This window comes from Cherax quadricarinatus, chromosome 6, assembly GCF_038502225.1.
Source record: "Cherax quadricarinatus isolate ZL_2023a chromosome 6, ASM3850222v1, whole genome shotgun sequence".
NCBI classification, from domain to species: Eukaryota; Metazoa; Arthropoda; class Malacostraca; order Decapoda; family Parastacidae; genus Cherax; species Cherax quadricarinatus.
Window position 1 is genome coordinate 15,548,085 of NC_091297.1, and position 22,307 is coordinate 15,570,391.

General features: G+C 55.5%; 1 protein-coding gene across 1 annotated transcript in view; it reads right to left on the minus strand.

Moving 5' to 3' along the window:
- The window catches only part of LOC128692366 (solute carrier family 22 member 20), a 163,210-nt gene that overhangs the window by 2,614 nt on the left and 138,289 nt on the right, over positions 1 to 22,307 (minus strand). Inside the window, exons 8-11 of the mRNA XM_070080630.1 lie at positions 21,958 to 22,151; positions 11,790 to 11,950; positions 11,219 to 11,289; positions 5,937 to 6,056 (exon numbers count right to left, since the gene is read on the minus strand). Coding sequence (XP_069936731.1) covers positions 5,937 to 6,056; positions 11,219 to 11,289; positions 11,790 to 11,950; positions 21,958 to 22,151 — 546 coding nt within the window. The remainder of the gene's footprint in view (positions 1 to 5,936; positions 6,057 to 11,218; positions 11,290 to 11,789; positions 11,951 to 21,957; positions 22,152 to 22,307) is intronic.

The following is a 22,307-nucleotide window of genomic DNA, read 5'->3' on the forward strand; positions in this document are numbered from 1 at the left end:
AATCATAAAAATGCTAGATCTGCTTTACACAGCATTGGAAAATAAGGAATATCCACTAGGAATTGTTATTGACCTAAGAAAAGCTTTTGACACAGTAGACCACGACATCCTACTCCACAAACTTGACCATTATGGTATAAGAGGCCATGCGCTTGCTTATTTCAAATCTTACCTTACTAATAGGTATCAGTATGTTACCATTAAAGACAGCATCAACAACACGGCCACTTGATACTGGAGTTCCGCAGGGAAGTGTCCTTGGTCCCCTGCTCTTCCTCATATACATCAATGATCTTCCAAACGTATCCCAACACCTGAAACCCATTCTCTTTGCTGACGACACGACTTATGTCATCTCTCACCCTAATCTTGCCACCCTCAACACCATTGTTAACGAGGAGCTGATCAAAATATCGACTTGGATGACAGCCAATAAACTTACGCTTAACACTGACAAAACCTACTATATTATGTTTGGTAGCAGAGCAGGAGATGCACAAATTAACATTAAGATCGACAACACTCTAATTACCAGACATAATGAGGGTAAATTCCTAGGCCTATACCTTGACAACAACCTGAATTTCAGCACCCATATCCAACACATAACCAAAAAAGTATCCAAAACAGTTGGGATCCTCTCCAAGATACGATACTACGTGCCGCAAAATGCCCTTCTCACACTATACGACTCACTTATTTATCCATACCTCACCTATGCTATTTGTGCTTGGGGATCAACTGCAGCAACACACCTAAAGCCAATAATAACCCAACAGAAAGCTGCAGTAAGAATAATCACTAAATCCCATCCCTGGCAACACCCCCCCCCCACTCTTTATAGATCTAAACTTACTCCCTGTTCAGTACATCCACACTTACTGCTGTGCAATCTACATCTACAGGACCTTAAACTCCAATATCAACCTTGACCTAAAACACTTTCTTGATAGTTGTGACAGAACCCACAGGCATAACACCAGACACAAACATCTCTACGACATTCCCCATGTCCGACTAAACCTTTACAAAAATTCAATGTATGTCAAAGGCCCTAAAATCTGGAATACCCTACCTGAGAACTCTAGAACTGCAGAGACATTCATCACCTTCAAAACTACCATTAGAAAACATCTTATCTCCCTGATACACCCCATCAACTAACTACACGAATACCACCTGGTGGTTCACACTTACACTCACTCACCCATTTGACCATAAACAGAAATATTAATCTCAATCTTAAAATAATGAATCCTATGATACTCCAATACTGAAACTATGTACTGTGCCAAAACAAAAGCATTCACATTGCTAAACTCACAAACTAGTATTTAGTCACTTAGCCATAATACCAACTTACCTCATAATTTGTAATATTTTAAAATAATGAATTAAATTAAGTCTGCCCGAAATGCCTAGCCATGCTAGGCGTTCTAGTGGTACACTCTGTAATCATTATTTAACTACATGTAAACCACACAACAACCAAATTCTGTAAATTCAACATTGTAATCTTTATAGAGAATAAACTTTGAATTTGAATTTGAATTTATACAAATAATATTCAGTTATAATTAATAATCTACTGTACAACTAAGAAATAATTACTATCCTACTGTACAAGTATGATATAATCTTTAGTGTTAATTAAATAGACTGTAAGTCAGTAATGTTAAGTTGGCCCATAATGCCTAGGCATAATAGAGGCTTTCTTTGCATTGCAACTCACTATTATAAATAAAATCTCAATGTACTGTTTGCAAAGACATTAAATAAATAAATAAATAGAAATTACGTGTAGCCTCCGCTGCTCTTGGTAATATTTACAATGTTACTAAGTGGCCCGGTGGCCTGGTGGCTAAAGCTCCCGCTTCACACACGGAGGGCCCGGGTTAGATTCCCGGCGGGTGGAAACATTTCGACACGTTTCCTTACACCTGTTGTCCTGTTCACCTTGCAGCAAATAGGTACCTGGGTGTTAGTCGACTGGTGTGGGTCGCATCCTGGGGGACAAGATTAAGGACCCCAATGGAAATAAGTTAGACAGTCGTCGATGATGCACTGACTTTCTTGGGTTATCCTGGGTGGCTAACCCTCCGGGGTTAAAAATCCGAACGAAATCTTATCTTACTCTCCACCTGAGTGGTGACAGGTGACACACTTCAAGTTTAGACTGGTTAGGACCAAATTCGAAATTTTCTTGAAATTGTTAGAAAACTCGGAATCGTTGCATTCAGAGCAATTACTGGAAAAAGCCTTTTTCTGATAACGTTTATACCTTCATGGTTGATAGACTTTATGAAGAAGTTTGTTTTACGCTGAGATATGTAAGTTTTAAATTATCAATTTTATTAAATAAATTAATTTTCATTTAATAACTGGAGAAGGGTTTTTCTGGTCAGCTTCAAACATTTAAATGTTAGTGCATTATAATAGAAAGTATGTATGTTTGTACTGATTTTGGGCTATGTAGGTGCCAATTCGCCAGTTTTATTTAAATATATCAAACTGAATTTTAAAAAAACACGAAATCAATTATTTTTTCTATTAGAATTATAGAGATTTATAAATAAAAAAAAATAAACGCAAAAAAATAACTGTGAAACATTGAAAACTCGTTTTATATATATTTTTAATTTTCCCGAGGTTAGTAGAAGGCTTAGATAAGTACCACTTTATACCAGAGTCGACATATTGTTACCTGTTGAGTGCATTTTTCTAGTCGACCACTAACTTCAGTCAATCCATTCATTCATAACTACTAATAAACTTCATATTCTCAACCCTGGTTAACTATTACTCAGGGAAGGTTGGTGGGGCAGTTGACAAGTGTAGCTGCCCTCTGTTCAATTTTACATACACCATTCCTCACACTGGTCTCCATGAGACAACTTTAGTGTGTGTCGTTATCTGTGATGGTTAATGGAGTGTATGTAGGTGCCATTCTGCCACTCTTAATCGCGAAATATCACTATTTAATAAAATTGGAAACGTGGGAATTATGTGGCGGATTAATAATGCCAATCTTGCTTCCTGGACAGCACATCAGGGCTTAAAATTTGATGTCGATGGGAAGGAGCATTCTCCACTTATCACATTTTCTAGTTTTTTAAATTTTATATAAAAAAATATCAATGCCCTCAAAAAATTGCCCCCGCACACACTAAACTAAACGAGTAATGAGAGTAAATGGTGTAGTGATACTGACAGCATGTGGAAAAACACATTTAGGTATAGTTCAGAACTCTTATTAAAGGAAACGTTTCGCCAAGGGTAGCTTGATCAGCCACTTGTGGCGAAACACTTCCTTTAATAAAGGTCCAGAACTGAACCTAAATATATTTTTCCATATCTTAACTGGTACTACCCTGGCAGGAAGCTGCGTCACTCACTATAAAACTGAAGTCGTTCAGGAGAGGTAGACTTAAACATATTTAGAGTGATTTATAGGGTATAAGAATTTCACTCTGTCTTAAACGTGAAACTGGTAGATATACATTATACACTTGAATTTTATTCTCCGCCGTCGTCGAATTAGGAGGCACCTTTCTTTGAACATTGGAAGCTACGCAGTAGAGGGTTTTGGAGGTTATCTCAGTCATACAGATTTAAACAACTATAGGCCAATATCAAACTTACCATTGCTATCCAAAATCTTTGAGAAACTCGTGCACAGGAGACTATATTCATTTATAACAGCACAAAACACTCAACCCCTGCCAATTTGGATTCAGGAAAAATAAAAGCACTAATGATGCAATCATAAAAATGCTAGATCTGCTTTACACAGCATTGGAAAATAAGGAATATCCACTAGGAATTTTTATTGACCTATGAAAAGCTTTTGACACAGTAGACCACGACATCCTACTCCACAAACTTGACCATTACGGTATAAGAGGCCATGCGCTTGCTTATTTCAAATCTTACCTTACTAATAGGTATCAGTATGTCACCATTAAAGACACAGCATCAACAACACGGCCACTTGATACTGGAGTTCCGCAGGGAAGTGTCCTTTGTCCCCTGCTCTTCCTCATATACATCAATGATCTTCCAAACGTATCCCAACACCTGACGACACGACTTATGTCATCTCTCACCCTAATCTTGCCACCCTCAACACCATTGTTAACGAGGAGCTGATCAAAATATCGACTTGGATGACAGCCAATAAACTTACGCTTAACACTGACAAAACCTACTATATTATGTTTGGTAGCAGAGCAGGAGTTGCGCAAATTAACATTAAGATCGACAACACTCTAATTACCAGACATAATGAGGGCAAATTCCTAGGCCTATACCTCGACAACAACCTGAATTTCAGCACCCATATCCAACACATAACCAAAAAAGTATCCAAAACGATTGGGATCCTCTCCAAGATACGATACTACGTGCCGCAAAATGCCCTTCTCACACTATACCATTCACTTATTTATCCATACCTCACCTATGCTATTTGTGCTTGGGGATCAACTGCAGCAACACACCTAAAGCCAATAATAACCCAACAAAAAGCCGCAGTAAGAATAATCACTAAATCCCATCCCTGGCAACACCCCCCCCCCACTCTTCATAGATCTAAACTTACTCCCTGTTCAGAACATCCACACTTACTACTGTGCAATCTACATCTACAGGACCTTAAATTCCAATATTAACCTTGACCTAAAACACTTTCTTGATAGTTGTGACAGAACCCACAGGCATAACACCAGACACAAACATCTCTATGACATTCCCCGTGTCCGGCTAAACCTTTACAAAAATTCCATGTATGTCAAAGGCCCTAAAATCTGGAATACCCTACCTGAGAACTCTAGAACTGCAGACACATTCATCACCTTCAAAACTACCATTAGAAAACATCTTATCTCCCTGATACACCCCATCAACTAACTACACGAATACCACCTGGTGGTTCACACTTACACTCACTCACTCATTTGACCATAAACAGAAATATTAATCTCAATCTTAAAATAATGAATCCTGTGATACTCCAATACTGAAACTATGTACTGTGCCAAAACAAAAGCATTCACATTGCTAAACTCACAAACTAGTATTTAGTCACTTAGCCATAATACCAGCTTACCTCATAATTTGTAATATTTTAAATTTAAGAATTAATCTTAGCCTGCCCGGAATGCCTAGCCATGCTAGGTGTTCTAATGGTACACTCTGTAATTATTATTTTACTACATGTAAACCACACAATAACCAAATTCTGTAAACTCAGCATTGTAATTCTTATAGAGAATAAACTTTGAATTTGAATTTGAATTTGAATTTGAATTCCAGGATGCTGGAGATGGGTCCTACAAGTTTGGTCACTGGGGATCTGCACATGCCATTTTTTCCTAGAATCTGGCCATACTTACCTTGCTTCAGCATTGAAAATCTGAACCGATCAGATGAAGCTTTCTTATGCTGTGAACGACTATATAAAAGTTTAACTTTGATGGTACCTCATAACTGATAACCATGTTAAGTTCCCCTTTGGGTTGTACATAACAACAACAACAATAATAATAATAATAAGTAATAATAATAATAATAATAATATCTTTATTTCTACTAGTACATGTGCAAGGTATACAGGTCTAGCTAACATCAATGACATACTACTGAACAGAAAGCCTTTTGTTATGCTGAGCATTTAGGGCAAATTGGGTCAGTTTTGTCCCAGGATGCGACCCACACCAGTCGACTAACACCCAGGTACTCATTTTATACTGATGGGTGAACATAGACAACCGGTATAAGGTAACACGTCCAGTGTTTCAACCCTCGCCGGGAATCGAACCCGGACATTGACCGTGTGCCACCAGGTCACGAGCCACCTGATAATAATAATAATAATAATAATAATAATAATAATAATAATAATGTGGCAGGTGGGTGTGCCGGTGGTGAACACTGACCAGGATGTGTGTGATGAGTGGAGCACAGGAGAAGCCGATGCTGCCCATCACGCTGACGAAGGCGAACCCCCTGGCGCGAGCCTCCGTCGGGAACAACTCAGGAGCGTAGACATAGTTGACCTTCACCCAGGTGATGGTAGTAGGACAGACAACACCCCAGGTCATGGTGGCAGGGAAGACAGCATCAGGGTCATGGTAGCAGGACAGACAACACCCAGGTCATGGTGGCAGGGAAGACAGCACCCGGATCATGGTAGCAGGACAGACAACACCCGGGTCATGGTAGCAGGACAGACAACACCCGGGTCATGGTGGTAGGGAAGACAAGAGGAAGGAACAGCTGAGTATTGTATACATGCTGTAAGAAGACACTAAATTCAGTGAAGCCTAAATTGTTACAAAGTCTTACCTACACGGGGAAGGGGATGGATATGTTGTACTTAGTACACTGAAAACATGGATAGGTTGGCTAATTGGATCTAAATCCTATAGACTACACAGGGTCATTAACACTGCATGTAACCTGTTCACCACCAGTCAAGAATACATTTATTCCTAAAATAATGATTAATGTGTTTCTTCGTGGTATAATGAGAGAATAAGTTCAATGCATCTTAAACAGTACTCTTAGCGACTTTGCTCAGGTGTGACATCAGGAAGTGGCACCTCAGAGGTACAAGGCAGGAGGTCCACTGGTTCGTACTATGTATTAAGTTTTCGTTGTTCTAAAATGATGTGGGTGATGGTTGTGGTGAAAGTGAAAACGTTACTATTCTGATCAAAGGTGTTGCATTAGTTTGATAGCTGATGACTCCAGACATCAGCCTTTAATTTTTTTCCCACACCATGAGGTGGGCGTGAAGTTGTGGTATTGCCCGCAACACCACATATATGTCTTCATACTTGTGTTCAAGTGGGCCTGTGGGAAGACTTCTGGCAGTTTCTCCAATGTAGATTATGTCGCATCCCCAACAAAGAGTTGAGTAAATCCCTGCATCTTCGGCTTCTGTGTTGAGTGTGGAGGATCTGGTCATGTCTGTGATTACTCTAGTAGTAAACACAGGTACATCAACGTTGGCTTCACGTTGGATAAGAGATAATCTCTAGTGCTCTTACATTATGATCTAGACTCCCCCCCCCCCCCCAAAAAAAAAAAAAGTAATTAATGGTTACTTTCCTGAGAGATAAAATTTTGCAGCGATGATACGAAGAATGCCAACACCAATGCAGATGTAATTACCACTAAAACAATGAGAGACGTCGTGACATAATACACACATTAGAGAAACTGTCAAATATACATGTAAAGCTAACATTACCAGTACTGGTAAACATCTCCCACGCCCACAACTGTCGTGGGAAAAAGCTACGGTTATTACGTAACAACGAAAAGAAAAATACACAAAAAAGCTTTGAATCTTCAGCTGTCAAATTATGCACCGGCCATATTGAGACCAGAGGTAAGTATATATCATCCACACCCGTAACCCGCGCCATCTTGGAACAACTTACGTAATGTACACAGCGAGGCCCAGGACACCAACCTTCACTTACACCTGTCACCAAACAACAGTGACAGGTGCCAGACAGCAGTGACAGGTGCCAGGCAGCAGTGATATGTGTCAGACAGCAGTGACAAGTGCCAGGCAGCAGTGACAGGTGACAGACAGCAGTGACAGACGCCAGTCAGCAGTGACACGTGCCAGGCAGCAGTGATATGTGCCAGGCAACAGTGATATTTGCCAGGCAGCAGTGACAGGTGCCAGGCAGCAGTGATATGTGCCAGGCAGCAGTGACAGGTGACAGGCAGCAGTGACAAGTGCCAGGCGGTAGTGACAGGTGGCAGGCAGCAATGACAGGTGGCAGGCAGCAGTGATATGTGCCAGGCAGCAGTGACAGGTGGCAGGCAGCAGTGATTTGTGCCAGGCAGAAGTAATATGTGTCAGTAGCAGTGACAGGTGCCAAGCAGCAGTAACAGATGCCAGGCAGCAGTGACAGGTGATAGACAGCAGTGATATCTGCCAGGCAGCAGTGATAGGTACCAGGCAGAAGTGACATGTGCCAGGCAGCAGTGACAGGTGCCAGGCAGCAGTGACAGGTGCTAGGCAGCAGTGATTTGTGCCAGACAGCAGCGAAAGGTGCCAAGCAGCAGTGACAGGTGCCAAGCAGCAGTAACGGGTGCCAGGCAGCAGTGATATGTGCCAGGCAGCAGAGACAGGTGACAGGCAGCAGTGATAGGTACCAGACAGCAGTGACATGTGCCCGGCAGCAGTGACAGGTGGCAGGCAGCAGTGACAGGTGGCAGGTAGCAGTGAGTGGAGGGAGGCAACAGTGAGGGTAGCCAGGTAGCAGTGAAAGGAAGCATACAGCAGTGAGGGTAGCCAGGTAGCACTGAGGAGAGGCAGGCAGCAGAGAGGGGTAGCCAGGTAGCATTGAGGGGAAGCAGGCAGCAGTGAGGATAGCCAGGTAGCAGTGAGGGTAACCAGGTAGCAGTGAGGGGAAGCAGGTAGCAGTGAGGGTAACCAGGTAGTAGTGAGGGTAACAAGGTAGCAACGAGTGTAGATAGGTAGCAGTGAGGGTATCCAGGTAGCAGTGAGTGTAGCCAGGTAGCAGTGAGAGGAAGCAGGCAGCATTGAGGGGAAGCAGCTAGTGAGGGCAGCCAGGTAGCAGTGAAGGGAGGCAGGCAGCAGTGAGGGTAGCCAGGTAGCAGTGAGAGTAGCCAGGTAGCAGTGAGGGTAGCCAGTTAACAGTGAGGGGAAGCACGTAGCATTGAGGGGAAGCAGGCAGTAGTGAAGGCAGCCAGGTAGCAGTGAGGGGAGGCAGGTAGCAGTGAGGGTAGCCAGGTAGCAGAGAGGGGAGGCAGGTAGCAGTGAGGGGAGGAAGGCAGCAGTGAGGGGAAGCAGGCAGCAGTGAGGGGAAGCAGGCAGCAGTGAAAGCAGCCAGGTAGTAGTGAGGGGAGGCAGACAGCAGTGAGGGCAGCCAGGTAGCAGTGAGGGGAGGAAGGCAGCAGTGAGGGGAAGCAGGCAGCAGTGAGGGGAAGCAGGCAGCAGTGAAGGCAGCCAGGTAGTAGTGAGGGGAGGCAGACAGCAGTGAGGGCAGCCAGGTAGCAGTGAGGGGAGGCAGGCAGCAGTGAGGGCAGCCAGGTAGCAGTGAGGGGAGGCAGGCAGCAGTGAGGGGAAGCAGGCAGCAGTGAGGGTAGCCAGGTAGCAGTGAGGGTAGCCAGTTAACAGTGAGTGGAAGCACGTAGCATTGAGGGGAAGCAGGCAGTAGTGAGGGTAGCCAGGTAGCAGTGAGGAGAGGCAGGCAGCAGTGAGGGTAGCCAGGTAGCAGTGAGGGTAGCCAGGTAGCAGTGAGGGGAAGCAGGCAGCAGTGAGGGTAGCCAGGTAGCAGTGAGGGTAGCCAGGCAGCATTGAGGGGAAGCAGGCAGCAGTGAGGGAAAGCAGGCAGCAGGGAGGGTAGCCAGGCAGCAGTGACGGTAGCCAGGTAGCAGTGAGGGTAGCCAGGTAGCAATGAGAGTAGCAAGGTAGCAGTGAGGGGAAGCAGGCAGCAATGAGGTTAGCCAGGTAGCAGTGATAGGAAGCAGGCAGCAGTAAGGGTAGCCAGGCAGTAGTGAGGGTAGCCAGATAGCAGTGAGGGGAAGCAGGCAGCAGTGAGGGTAGCCAGGTAGCAGTGAGGGGAAGCAGGCAGCATTGAGGGTAGCCAGGTAGCAGTGACGGTAGCCAGGCAGCAGTGAGGGTAGACAGGTAGCGGTGAGGGTAGCCAGGCAGCAGTGAGGGTAGCCAGGCAGCAGTGAGGGTAGCCAGGTAGCAGCGAGGGGAAGCAGGCAGCAGTGAGGGGAAGCAGGCAGCAGTGAGGGCAGCCAGGCAGCAGTGACGGTAGCCAGGTAGCAGTGAGGGTAGCCATGTAGCAATGAGAGTAGCCAGGTAGCAGTGAGGGGAAGCAGGCAACAGTGAGGTTAGCCAGGTAGCAGTGAGGGGAAGCAGGCAGCAGTAAGGGTAGCCAGGCAGCAGTGAGGGTAGCCAGATAGCAGTGAGGGGAAGCAGGCAGCAGTGAGGGTAGCCAGGTAGCAGTGAGGGGAAGCAGGCAGCATTGAGGGTAGCCAGGTAGCAGTGAGGGTAGCCAGGCAACAGTGAGGGTAGCCAGGTAGCAGTGAGGGGAAGCAGGCAGCATTGAGGGTAGCCAGGTAGCAGTGAGGGTAGCCAGGCAACAGTGAGGGTAGCCAGGTAGCAGTGAGGGCAGCCAGGCAGCAGTGAGGGTAGCCAGGTAGCGGTGAGGGTAGCCAGGCAGCAGTGAGGGTAGCCAGGTAGCAGTGAGGGGAAGCAGGCAGCAGTGGGTGCAGCCAGGCAGCAGTGACGGTAGCCAGGTAGCAGTGAGGGTAGCCAGGTAGCAATGAGAGTAGCCAGGTAGCAGTGAGGGGAAGCAGGCAGCATTGAGGGTAGCCAGGTAGCAGTGAGGGTAGCCAGGCAGCAGTGAGGGTAGCCAGGTAGCAGTGAGGGGAAGCAGGCAGCAGTGAGGGTAGCCAGGTAGCAGTGAGGGTAGCCAGGCAGCAGTGAGGATAGCCAGGTAGCAGTGAGGAGAGTCAGGTAGCAGTGAGGGTATCCAGGTAGCAGTGAGAGTAGCCAGGTAGCAGTGAGGGGAAGCAGGCAGCAGTGAGGGGAAGCAGGCAGTAGTGAGGGCAGCCAGGCAGCAGTTACGGTAGCCAGGTAGCAGTGAGGATAGCCAGGTAGCAATGAGAGTAGCCAGGTAGCAGTGAGGGGAAGCAGGCAACAGTGAGGTTAGCCAGGTAGCAGTGAGGGGAAGCAGGCAGCAGTAAGGGTAGCCAGGCAGCAGTGAAGGTAGCCAGATAGCAGTGAGGGAAAGCAGGCAGCAGTGAGGGTAGCCAGGTAGCAGTGAGGGTAGCCAGGCAACAGTGAGGGTAACCAGGTAGCAGTGAGGGGAAGCAGGCAGCAGTGAGGGTAGCCAGGTAGCAGTGAGGGTAGCCAGGCAGCAGTGAGGGTAGCCGGGTAGCAGTGAGGGTAGCCAGGCAGCAGTGAGGGTAGCCAGGTAGCAGTGAGGGTAGCCAGGCAGCAGTGAGGGTAGCCAGGCAGCAGTGAGGGTAGCCAGGCAGCAGTGAGGGTAGCCAGGCAGCAGTGAGGGTAGCCAGGTAGCAGTGAAGGTAGCCAGGCAGCAGTGAGGGGAGCCAGGTAGCAGTGAGGGTAGCCAGGTAGCAGTGAGGGTAGCCAGGCAGCAGTGAGGGTAGCCAGGTAGCAGTGAGGGGCATGAGACATACCCTGGGCACTTACCTGGAAGGCACCAGCCACCAGTAGAAACCCCACCATCACCAGTACCCAGTCCAGCCAGTAGTACACAGAGTCTGTAAGAGAGAAACATTACCTAAGAATGTGCCAAAATATCGGTATCGGGTATCGGTATCGGGGCCAGGAGCTAAGCCTCAACCCCTGCAACCACAAATAGGTGAGTACACACACATACACACACTATCGACAAGTACCTTTGACAAGCAGTAACTAAGACAAGCCAGGTAATAACATTATCAACTCAGAGGAGCTAAGTTAGTTAAAATTTAACTTTCCTGTGTTACTTATTAAACATTGTGTAATAAACATTATTTTATGTATTAAACATAGTCATCATAATTACAAAAATTAAAGAAAACAGGAAAAATATCGGTATCCGAAAATTTTGATGTCTGAGTCCGATAAGTAACTGATAATAATGATGATAATGATTGATGATAATGATTAATGATAATAGTTGATGATAATGAGGACTGATGATGATTTATGATTGATGATAATGAGGACTAATGATGATTTATGATTGATGATGATAATGATTAATGAGGCGGCTTACCATTGGGCACCAGAAGCTCCAGCATGAGGAGAATGCCGCCCATACCCAGGCCTGCCCACACCATGATACGGCGACCCATGTGGGCAGTAAGCGGCGTGATGATAACGATGGCCAGGGCTTCCATCAGTCCCGTCAGCGCCAGGTACAGGAACGGGTCTCTGCTGGAGGGTGCAGGAGGGAGGATACGTCAGTACATATGATGGGGTGGTGTTTGGGGTGGTGCTGGGGTGGTGCTGGGTTGTTGATGGGTTGATGATGGGGTAATGTTGGTGGAGCTTGGGGTGGTGATGGGATAGTGTTGGGGTGGAGCTTGGGGTTGTGCTGGGGAGGTGCTGGCGGAGCTGGGGTGGTACTTGATGTCTACCTGGGGTGGTGCACGGGTGGTGCTGGGGGTAGTACTGGAGGTGGAGCTTGGGTGGTGCTGGGGTGGTGCTGGGATGGAGCAGAGGGGTGGTACTGGGAGTGGAGCTAGGATGGAGCAGAGGGGTGGTGCTGGGAGTGGAGCTGGGATGGAGCAGAGGGGTGGTGCTGGGGGTGGAGCTGGGATGGAGCAGAGGGGTGGTGCTGGGGGTGGAGCTGGGATGGAGAGGAGGGGTGGTGCTGGGGTGGAGCTGGGATGGAGCAGTGGGGTGGTGCTGGTGTAGAGCTGGGATGGAGCAGAGAGGTGGTGCTGGGGGTGGAGCTAGGATGGAGAGGAGGGGTGGTGCTGGGATGGAGCAGTGGGGTGGTGCTGGGGGTGGAGCTGGGATGGAGCAGAAGGGTGGTGCTGGGGGTGGAGCTGGGATGGAGAGGAGGGGTGGTGCTGGGGTGGAGCTGGGATGGAGCAGAGGGGTGGTGCTGGAGTAGAGCTGGGATGGAGCAGAGAGGTGGTGCTGGGGGTGGAGCTAGGATGGAGAGGAGGGGTGGTGCTGGGAGTGGAGCTGGGATGGAGCAGAGGGGTGGGGTTGGGGGTGGAGCTGGCATGGAGCCGAGGGGTGGTGCTGGGGGTGGAGCTGGGATGGAGCAGAGGGGTGGTGCTGTGGGTGGAGCTGGCATGGAGCAGAGGGGTGGTGCTGGGGGTGGAGCTGGCATGGAGCAGAGGGGTGGTGCTGTGGGTGGAGCTGGGATGGAGCAGAGGGGTGGTGTTGGGGGTGGAGCTGGGATGAAGCAGAGGGGTGGTGCTGGGGGTGGAGCTGGGATGGGGAGGAAGGGTGGTGCTGGGGGTGGAGCTGGGATGCAGAAGAGGGGTGGTGCTGTGGGTGGAGCTGGGATGGAGCAGAGGGGTGGTGTTGGGGGTGGAGCTGGGATGTAGCAGAGGGGTGGTGCTGGGGGTGGAGCTGGGATGGAGCAGAGGGGTGGTGCTGTGGGTGGAGCTGGCATGGAGCAGAGGGGTGGTGCTGTGGGTGGAGCTGGGATGGAGAGGAGGGGTGGTGCTGGGGGTGGAGCTGTGATGGAGAGGAGGGGTGGTGCTGGGGGTGGAGCTGGGATGGAGAGGAGGGGTGGTGCTGGGGGTGGAGCTGGGATGGAGAGGAGGGGTGGTGCTGGGGGTGGAGCTGGCATGGAGCGGAGGGGTGGTGCAGGGGGTGGAGCTGGGATGGAGCAGAGGGGTGGTGCTGGGGGTAGAGCTGGGATGGAGCAGAGGAGTGGTGCTGGTCTGGAGCTGGGATGGAGAAGAGGGGTGGTGCTGGGGGTGAAGCTGGGATGGAGAGGAGGGGTGGTGCCGGGGGTGGAGCTTGGATGAAGCAGAGGGGTGGTGCTGGGGGTGGAGCTGGGATGGAGCAGAGGAGTTGTGCTGGGGTGGAGCTGGGATGGAGAAGAGGGGTGGTGCTTGGGGTGGAGCTGGGAAGGAGCAGAGGGGTGGTGCTGGGGGTGGAGCTGGGATGGAGCAGAGGGGTGGTGCTGGGGGTGGAGCTGGGATGGAGCAGAGGGGTGGTGCTAGAAGTGGAGCTGGGAAGGAGCAGAGGGGTGGTGCTGGGGGTGGAGCTGGGATGGAGCAGAGGGGTGGTGCTGGGGGTGGCGCTGGGATGGAGAGGACGGGTGGTGCTGGGGGTGGAGCTGGGATGGAGCAGAGGGGTGGTGCTGGGGGTGGAGCTGGGATGGAGCAGAGGGGTGGTGCTGGGAGTGGAGCTGGGATGGAGCAGAGGGGTGGTGCTGGGGGTGAAGCTGGGGTGGAGCAGAGGGGTGGTGCTGGGGTGGAGCTGGGATGGAGCAGAGGGGTGGTGCTGGGGGTGGAGCTGGGATGGAGCAGAGGGGTGGTGCTGGGAGTGGAGCTGGGATGGAGCAGAGGGGTGGTGCTGGGGGTGGAGCTGGGATGGAGCAGAGGAGTGGTGCTGGGGGTGGAGCTGGGAAGGGGAGGAGGGGTGGTGCCGGGGGTGGAGCTGGGATTGAGAGGAGGTGTGGTGCTGGGGGTGGAGCTGAGATGGAGACGAGGAGTGGTGCTGGGGGTGGAGCTGGGATGGAGAGGAGGGGTGGTGCTGGGGGTGGAGCTGGGATGGACAGGAGGGGTGGTGCTGGGGGTGGAGCTGGGATGGAGCAGAGGGGTGGTGCTGGGGGTGGAGCTGGGATGGAGCCGAGGAGTGGTGCTGGGGTGGAGCTGGGAGGGAGAAGAGATGTGGTGCTGGGGTTGGAGCTGGGATGGAGAGGAGGGGGGGTGCTGGGGTGGAGCTGGGATGGAGCAGAGGGGTGGTGCTGGGGGTGGAGCTGGGATGGAGCAGAGGAGTGGTGCTGGGGTGGAGCTGGGATGGAGAAGAGAGGTGGTGCTGGGGTTGGAGCTGGGATGGAGAGGAGGGGTGGTGCTGGGGTGGAGCTGGGATGGAGCAGAGGGGTGGTGCTGGGGGTGGAGCTGGGATGGAGCAGAGGAGTGGTGCTGGGGTGGAGCTGGGATGGAGAAGAGGGGTGGTGCTGGGTGTGGAGCTGGGATGGAGAGGAGGGGTGGTGCCGGGGGTGGAGCTGGGATGGAGCAGAGGGGTGGTGCTGGGGGTGGAGCTGGGATGGAGAGGAGCGGTGGTGCTGGGGGTGGAGCTGGGATGGAGCAGAGGGGTGGTGCTGGGGGTGGAGCTGGGATGGAGAGGAGGGGCGGTGCTGGGGGTGGAGCTGGGATGGAGCAGAGGGGTGGTGCTGGGGGTGGAGCTGGGATGGAGAGGAGAGGTGGTGCTGGGGGTGGAGCTGGGATGGAACAGAGGGGTGGAGCTGGGATGGAGGAGAGGGGTGGTGCTGGGGGTGGAGCTGGGATGGAGGAGAGGGGTGGTGCTGGGGGTGGAGCTGGGATTGGGAGGAGGGGTGGTGCCGGGGGTGGAGCTGGGATTGAGAGGAGGTGTGGTGCTGGGGGTGGAGCTGGGATGGAGAGGAGGGGTGGTGCTGGGGGTGGAGCTGGGATTGGGAGGAGGGGTGGTGCTGGGGGTGGAGCTGGGCTGGAGAGGAGGGGTGGTGCTGGGGGTGGAGCTGGGATGGAGCAGAGGGGTGGTGCTGGGGGTGGAGCTGGGATGGAGCAGAGGAGTGGTGCTGGGGTGGAGCTGGGATGGAGAAGAGGGGTGGTGCTGGGGGTGGAGCTGGGATGGAGAGGAGGGGTGGTGCTGGGGTGGAGCTGGGATGGAGCAGAGGGGTGGTGCTGGGGGTGGAGCTGGGATGGAGCAGAGGAGTGGAGCTGGGATGGAGAGGAGAGGTGGTGCTGGGGGTGGAGCTGGGATGGAGCACAGGGGTGGTGCTGGGGGTGGAGCTGGGATGGAGAGGAGGGGCGGTGCTGGGGGTGGAGCTGGGATGGAGCAGAGGGGTGGTGCTGGGGGTGGAGCTGGGATGGAGAGGAGAGGTGGTGCTGGGGGTGGAGCTGGGATGGAGCAGAGGGGTGGAGCTGGGATGGAGCAGAGGGGTGGTGCTGGGGGTGGAGCTGGGATGGAGCAGAGGGGTGGTGCTGGGGGTGGAGCTGGGATGGGGAAGAGGGGTGGTGCCGGGGGTGGAGCTGGGATTGAAAGGAGGTGTGGTGCTGGGGGTGGAGCTGGGATGGAGAGGAGGGGTGGTGCTGGGGGTGGAGCTGGGATGGAGCAGAGGGGTGGTGCTGGGGGTGGAGCTGGGATGGGGAGGAGGGGTGGTGCCGGGGGTGGAGCTGGGATTGAAAGGAGGTGTGGTGCTGGGGGTGGAGCTGGGATGGAGAGGAGGGGTGGTGCTGGGGGTGGAGCTGGGATGGAGAGGAGCGGTGGTGCCGGGGGTGGAGCTGGGATGGAGAAGAGGGGTGGTGCTGGGGGTGGAGCTGGGATGGAGAGGAGGGGTGGTGCTGGGGTGGAGCTGGGATGGAGAAGAGGGGTGGTGCTGGGGGTGGAGCTGGGATGGAGAGGAGGGGTGGTGCTGGGGTGGAGCTGGGATGGAGCAGAGGGGTGGTGCTGGGGGTGGAGCTGGGATGGAGCAGAGTGGTGCTGGGGTGGAGCTGGGATGGAGAAGAGGGGTGGTGCAGGGTGTGGAGCTGGGATGGAGAGGATGGGTGGTGCCGGGGGTGGAGCTGGGATGGATCAGAGGGGTGGTGCTGGGGGTGGAGCTGGGATGGAGAGGAGCGGTGGTGCTGGGGGTGGAGCTGGGATGGAGCAGAGGGATGGTGCTGGGGGTGGAGCTGGGATGGAGAGGAGGGGCGGTGCTGGGGGTGTAGCTGGGATGGAGCAGAGGGGTGGTGCTGGGGGTGGAGCTGGGATGGAGAGCAGAGGTGGTGCTGGGGGGTGGAGCTGGGATGGAGCAGAGGGGTGGAGCCTGGATGGAGCAGAGGGGTGGTGCTGGGGGTGCAGCTGGGATGGAGCAGAGGGGTGGTGCTGGGGGTGGAAGTGGGATGGAGCAGAGGGGTAGTGCTGGGGGTGGAGCTGGGATGGAGCAGAGGGGTGGTGCTGGGGGTGGAGCTGGGATGGAGCAGAGGGGTGGTGCTGGGGGTGGAGCTGGGATGGAGCAGAGGGGTGGTGCTGGGGGTGGAGCTGGGATGGAGCAGAGGGGTGGTGCTGTGGGTGGAGCTGGGCTGGAGCAGAGGGGTGGTGTTGGGGGTGGAGCTGGGATGGAGCAGAGGGATGGTGCTGGGGGTGGAGCTGGGATGGGGAGGAGGGGTGGTGCGGGGGGTGGGGCTGGGATGGAGAGGAGGGGTGGTGCTGGGGGTTGAACTGGGATGGAGAGGAGGGGTGGTGCTGGGGGTGGAGCTGGGATTGAGAGGAGGGGTGGTGCTGGGGGTGGAGCTGATATGGAGAAGAGGGGTGGTGCAGGGGGTGGAGCTGGTATGGAGCAGAGGGGTGGTGCTGGGGGTGGAGCTAGTATGGAGAGGAGGTGTGGTGCTGTGAGTGGAGCTGGGATGGAGCAGAGGGGTGGTGTTGGGGGTGGAGCTGGCATGGAGCAGAGGGGTGGTGCTGGGGGTGGAGCTGGGATGGAGCAGAGGGGTGGTGCTGTGGGTGGAGCTGGCATGGAGCAGAGGGGTGGTGCTGGGGGTGGAGCTGGGATGGAGCAGAGGGGTGGTGTTGGGGGTGGAGCTGGGATGAAGCAGAGGGGTGGTGCTGGGGGTGGAGCTGGGATGGGGAGGAAGGGTGGTGCTGGGGGTGGAGCTGGGATGCAGCAGAGGGGTGGTGCTGTGGGTGGAGCTGGGATGGAGCAGAGGGGTGGTGTTGGGGGTGGAGCTGGCATGGAGCAGAGGGGTGGTGCTGGGGGTGGAGCTGGGATGGAGCAGAGGGGTGGTGCTGTGGGTGGAGCTGGCATGGAGCAGAGGGGTGGTGCTGTGGGTGGAGCTGGGATGGAGAGGAGGGGTGGTGCTGGGGGTGGAGCTGGGATGGAGCGGAGGGGTGGTGCTGGGGGTGGAGCTGGGATGGAGAGGAGGGGTGGTGCTGGGGGTGGAGCTGGGATGGAGAGGAGGGGTGGTGCTGGGGGTGGAGCTGATATGGAGAGGCGGGGTGGTGCAGGGGGTGGAGCTGGGATGGAGCAGAGGGGTGGTGCTGGGGGTAGAGCTGGGATGGAGCAGAGGAGTGGTGCTGGTCTGGAGCTGGGATGGAGAAGAGGGGTGGTGCTGGGGGTGCAGCTGGGATGGAGAGGAGGGGTGGTGCCGGGGGTGGAGCTTGGATGGAGCAGAGGGGTGGTGCTGGGGGTGGAGCTGGGATGGAGCAGAGGAGTTGTGCTGGGGTGGAGCTGGGATGGAGAAGAGGGGTGGTGCTGGGGGTGGAGCTGGGATGGAGCAGAGGGGTGGTGCTGGGGGTGGAGCTGGGATGGAGCAGAGGGGTGGTGCTGGGGGTGGAGCTGGGATGGAGCAGAGGGGTGGTACTAGAAGTGGAGCTGGGAAGGAGCAGAGGGGTGGTGCTGGGGGTGGAGCTGGGATGGAGCAGAGGGGTGGTGCTGGGGGTGGAGCTGGGATGGAGAGGACGGGTGGTGCTGGGTGTGGAGCTGGGATGGAGCAGAGGGGTGGTGCTGGGGGTGGAGCTGGGATGGAGCAGAGGGGTGGTGCTGGGAGTGGAGCTGGGATGGAGCAGAGGGGTGGTGCTGGGGGTGAAGCTGGGGTGGAGCAGAGGGGTGGTGCTGGGGTGGAGCTGGGATGGAGCAGAGGGGTGGTGCTGGGGGTGGAGCTGGGATGGAGCAGAGGGGTGGTGCTGGGAGTGGAGCTGGGATGGAGCAGAGGGGTGGTGCTGGGGGTGGAGCTGGGATGGAGCAGAGGGGTGGTGCTGGGGATGGAGCTGGGAAGGGGAGGAGGGGTGGTGCCGGGGGTGGAGCTGGGATTGAGAGGAGGTGTGGTGCTGGGGGTGGAGCTGAGATGGAGACGAGGAGTGGTGCTGGGGGTGGAGCTGGGATGGAGAGGAGGGGTGGTGCTGGGGGTGGAGCTGGGATGGAGAGGAGGGGTGGTGCTGGGGGTGGAGCTGGGATGGAGCAGAGGGGTGGTGCTGGGGTGGAGCTGGGATGGAGCAGAGGCGTGGTGCTGGGGTGGAGCTGGGATGGAGAAGAGATGTGGTGCTGGGGTTGGAGCTGGGATGGAGAGGAGGGGTGGTGCTGGGGTGGAGCTGGGATGGAGCAGAGGGGTGGTGCTGGGGGTGGAGCTGGGATGGAGCAGAGGAGTGGTGCTGGGGTGGAGCTGGGATGGAGAAGAGGGGTGGTGCTGGGTGTGGAGCTGGGATGGAGAGGAGGGCTGGTGCCGGGGGTGGAGCTGGGATGGAGCAGAGGGGTGGTGCTGGGGGTGGAGCTGGGATGGAGAGGAGCGGTGGTGCTGGGGGTGGAGCTGGGATGGAGCAGAGGGGTGGTGCTGGGGGTGGAGCTGGGATGGAGAGGAGGGGCGGTGCTGGGGGTGGAGCTGGGATGGAGCAGAGGGGTGGTGCTGGGGGTGGAGCTGGGATGGAGAGGAGAGGTGGTGCTGGGGGTGGAGCTGGGATGGAACAGAGGGGTGGAGCTGGGATGGAGGAGAGGGGTGGTGCTGGGGGTGGAGCTGGGATGGAGTAGAGGGGTGGTGCTGGGGGTGGAGCTGGGATTGGGAGGAGGGGTGGTGCCGGGGGTGGAGCTGGGATTGAGAGGAGGTGTGGTGCTGGGGGTGGAGCTGGGATGGAGAGGAGGGGCGGTGCTGGAGGTGGAGCTGGGATTGGGAGGAGGGGTGGTGCTGGGGTGGAGCTGAGGTGGAGAGGAGGGGTGGTGCTGGGGGTGGAGCTGGGATGGAGAGGAGGGGTGGTGCTGCGGTGGAGCTTGGATGGAGAGGAGGGGTGGTGCTGGGGTGGAGCTGGGGTGGAGGAGGGGTGGTGTTGGGGTGGAGCTGGGATGGAGAGGAGGGGTGGTGCTGGGGTGGAGCTGGGATGGAGAGGTGGGGTGGTGCTGGGGTGAAGCTGGGATGGAGAGGAGGGGTGGTGCTGGGGTGGAGCTGGGATGGAGAGGAGGGGTGGTACTGGGGTGGAGCTGGGATGGAGTGGAGGGGTGGTGCTGGGGTGGAGCTGGGATGGAGAGGAGGGGTGGTGCTGGGGGTGGAGCTGGGATGGAGCAGAGGGGTGGTGCTGGGGGTGGAGCTGGGATGGAGCAGAGGGGTGGTGCTGGGGGTGGAGCTGGGATGGAGAGGAGGGGTGGTGCTGGGGGTGGAGCTGGGATGGAGAAGAGGGGTGGTGCTGGGGGTGGAGCTGGGATGGAGAGGAGGGGTGGTGCTGGGGTTGGAGCTGGGATGGAGAGGAGGGGTGGTGCTGGGGTGGAGAGGAGGGGTGGTGCTGGGGGTGGAGCTGGGATGGAGAGGAGGGGTGGTGCTGGGGTGGAGCTGGGATGGAGAGGAGGGGTGGTGCTGGGGGTGGAGCTGGGATGGAGAGGAGGGGTGGTGCTGGGGGTGGAGCTGGGATGGAGAGGAGGGGTGGTGCTGGGGGTGGAGGTGGGATGGAGAGGAGGGGTGGTGCTGGGGTGGAGCTGGGATGGAGAGGAGGGGTGGTACTGGGGTGGAGCTGGGATGGAGAGGAGGGGTGGTGCTGGGGTGGAGCTTGGATGGAGAGGAGGGGTGGTACTGGGGTGGAGCTGGGATGGAGAGGAGGGGTGGTGCTGGGGTGGAGCTGGGATGGAGAGCAGGGGTGGTGCTGGGTGTGGAGCTGGGATGGAGAGGAGGGGTGGTGCTGGGGTGGAGCTGGGATGGAGCCGAGGGGTTGGTGCTGGGGTGGAGCTGGAATGGAGAGGAGGGGTGGAGCTGGGATGGAGCAGAGGGGTGGTGCTGGGGTGAACCTGGGATGGAGCAGAGGGGTGGTGCTGGGGGTGGAGCTGGGATGGAGCAGAGGGGTGGTGCTGGGGATGGAGCTGGGATGGAGAGGAGCGGTTGTGCTGGGGTGGAGCTGGGATGGAGAGGAGGGGTGTTGCTGGGGTGGCGCTGGGATGGAGAGGAGGGGTGGTGCTGGGGTGGAACTGAGGTGGAGAGGAGGGGTGGTGGTGGGGGTGGAGCTGGGATGGAGAGGAGGGGTGGTGCTGGGGTGGAGCTTGGATGGAGAGGAGGGGTGGTGCTGGGGGTGGAGCTGGGATGGAGAGGAGGGGTGGTGCTGGGGTGGAGCTGGGGTTGAGAGGAGGGGTGTTGCTGGGGTGGCGCTGGGATGGAGCACAGGGGTGGTGCTGGGGTTGGAGCTGGGATGGAGAGGAGCGGTTGTGCTGGGGTGGAGCTGGGATGGAGAGGAGGGGTGTTGCTGGGGTGGCGCTGGGATGGAGAGGAGGGGTGGTGCTGGGGTGGAGCTGAGGTGGAGAGGAGGGGTGGTGCTGGGGGTGGAGCTGGGATGGAGAGGAGGGGTGGTGCTGCGGTGGAGCTGGGATGGAGAGGAGGGGTGGTGCTGGGGTGGAGCTGGGGTGGAGGAGGGGTGGTGTTGGGGTGGAGCTGGGATGGAGAGGAGGGGTGGTGCTGGGGTGGAGCTGGGATGGAGAGGAGGGGTGGTGCTGGGGTGGAGCTGGGATGGAGAGGATGGGTGGTGCTGGGGGTGGAGCTGGGATGGAGAGTAGGGTTGGGGCTGGGATGGAGCGGAGGGGTGGTGCTGGGGTGGAGCTGGGATGGAGAGGAGGGGTGGTGCTGAGGTGGAGCTGGGATGGAGGGGAGGGGTGGTGCTGGGGTGGAGCTGGGATGGAGAGGAGGGGTGGTGCTGGGGTGGAGCTGGGATGGAGAGGAGGGGTGGTGCTGGGGGTGGAGCTGGGATGGAGAGGAGGGGTGGTGCTGGGGTGGAGCTGGGGTTGAGAGGATTGGTGGTGCTGGGGTGGAGCTGGGATGGAGAGGAGGGGTGGTGCTGGGGTGGAGCTGGGATGGAGCATAGGGGTGGTGCTGGGGTGGAGCTGGGATGGAGAGGAGGGGTGGTGCTGGGGGTGGAGCTGGGATGGAGAGGAGGGGTGGTGCTGGGGTGGAGCTGGGATGGAGAGGAGGGGTGGTGCTGGGGGTGGAGCTGGGATGGAGAGGAGGGGTGGTGCTGGGGGTGGAGCTGGTATGGAGAGGAGGGGTGGTGCTTTGGGTGGAGCTGGGGTGGAAAGGAGGGGTGGTGCTGGGGATGGAGCTGGGATGGAGCAGAGGGGTGGTGCTGGGGGTGGAGCTTGGATGGAGAGGAGGGGTGGTGCTGGGGGTTGATCTGGAATGGAGCAGAGGGGTGGTGCTGGGGGTGGAGCTTGGATGGAGAGGAGGGGTGGTGCTGGGGGTGGAGCTTGTGTGGAGAGGAGGGGTGGAGAGCACACATCAATACACGCAGTGAACGAGTTACGCAGCTGTACACTGCATCAATATGCTCACCTGGTGAAATTGTTAGCGTTGATGACGACGCCCAGGTAGAGACAACTGTGTAGGAACCACAGTGTGGGCGTCACTACGATGATGGTGCGCATGGCAGGGGCTCGGAGATATGCCCACACCTGCTCTATCCTACCAGGCAGGGCACACGACCCAGGGAAGGCCCTTCCGCACGCTGACGAGGTCTTCCTCTCTTGCTGGTGATCGATATTTTTTTTTTCAAAATACAACCACAAAGACGAAGAAAAGGATGCTCGACAAGCTTAACCTCGTCGAAACACACGAAAATGAAACTTTAGCAAAATATGACAGAAGCAAAGTGAATAATGAGGATCTAGCGTCTCTAGGAAACA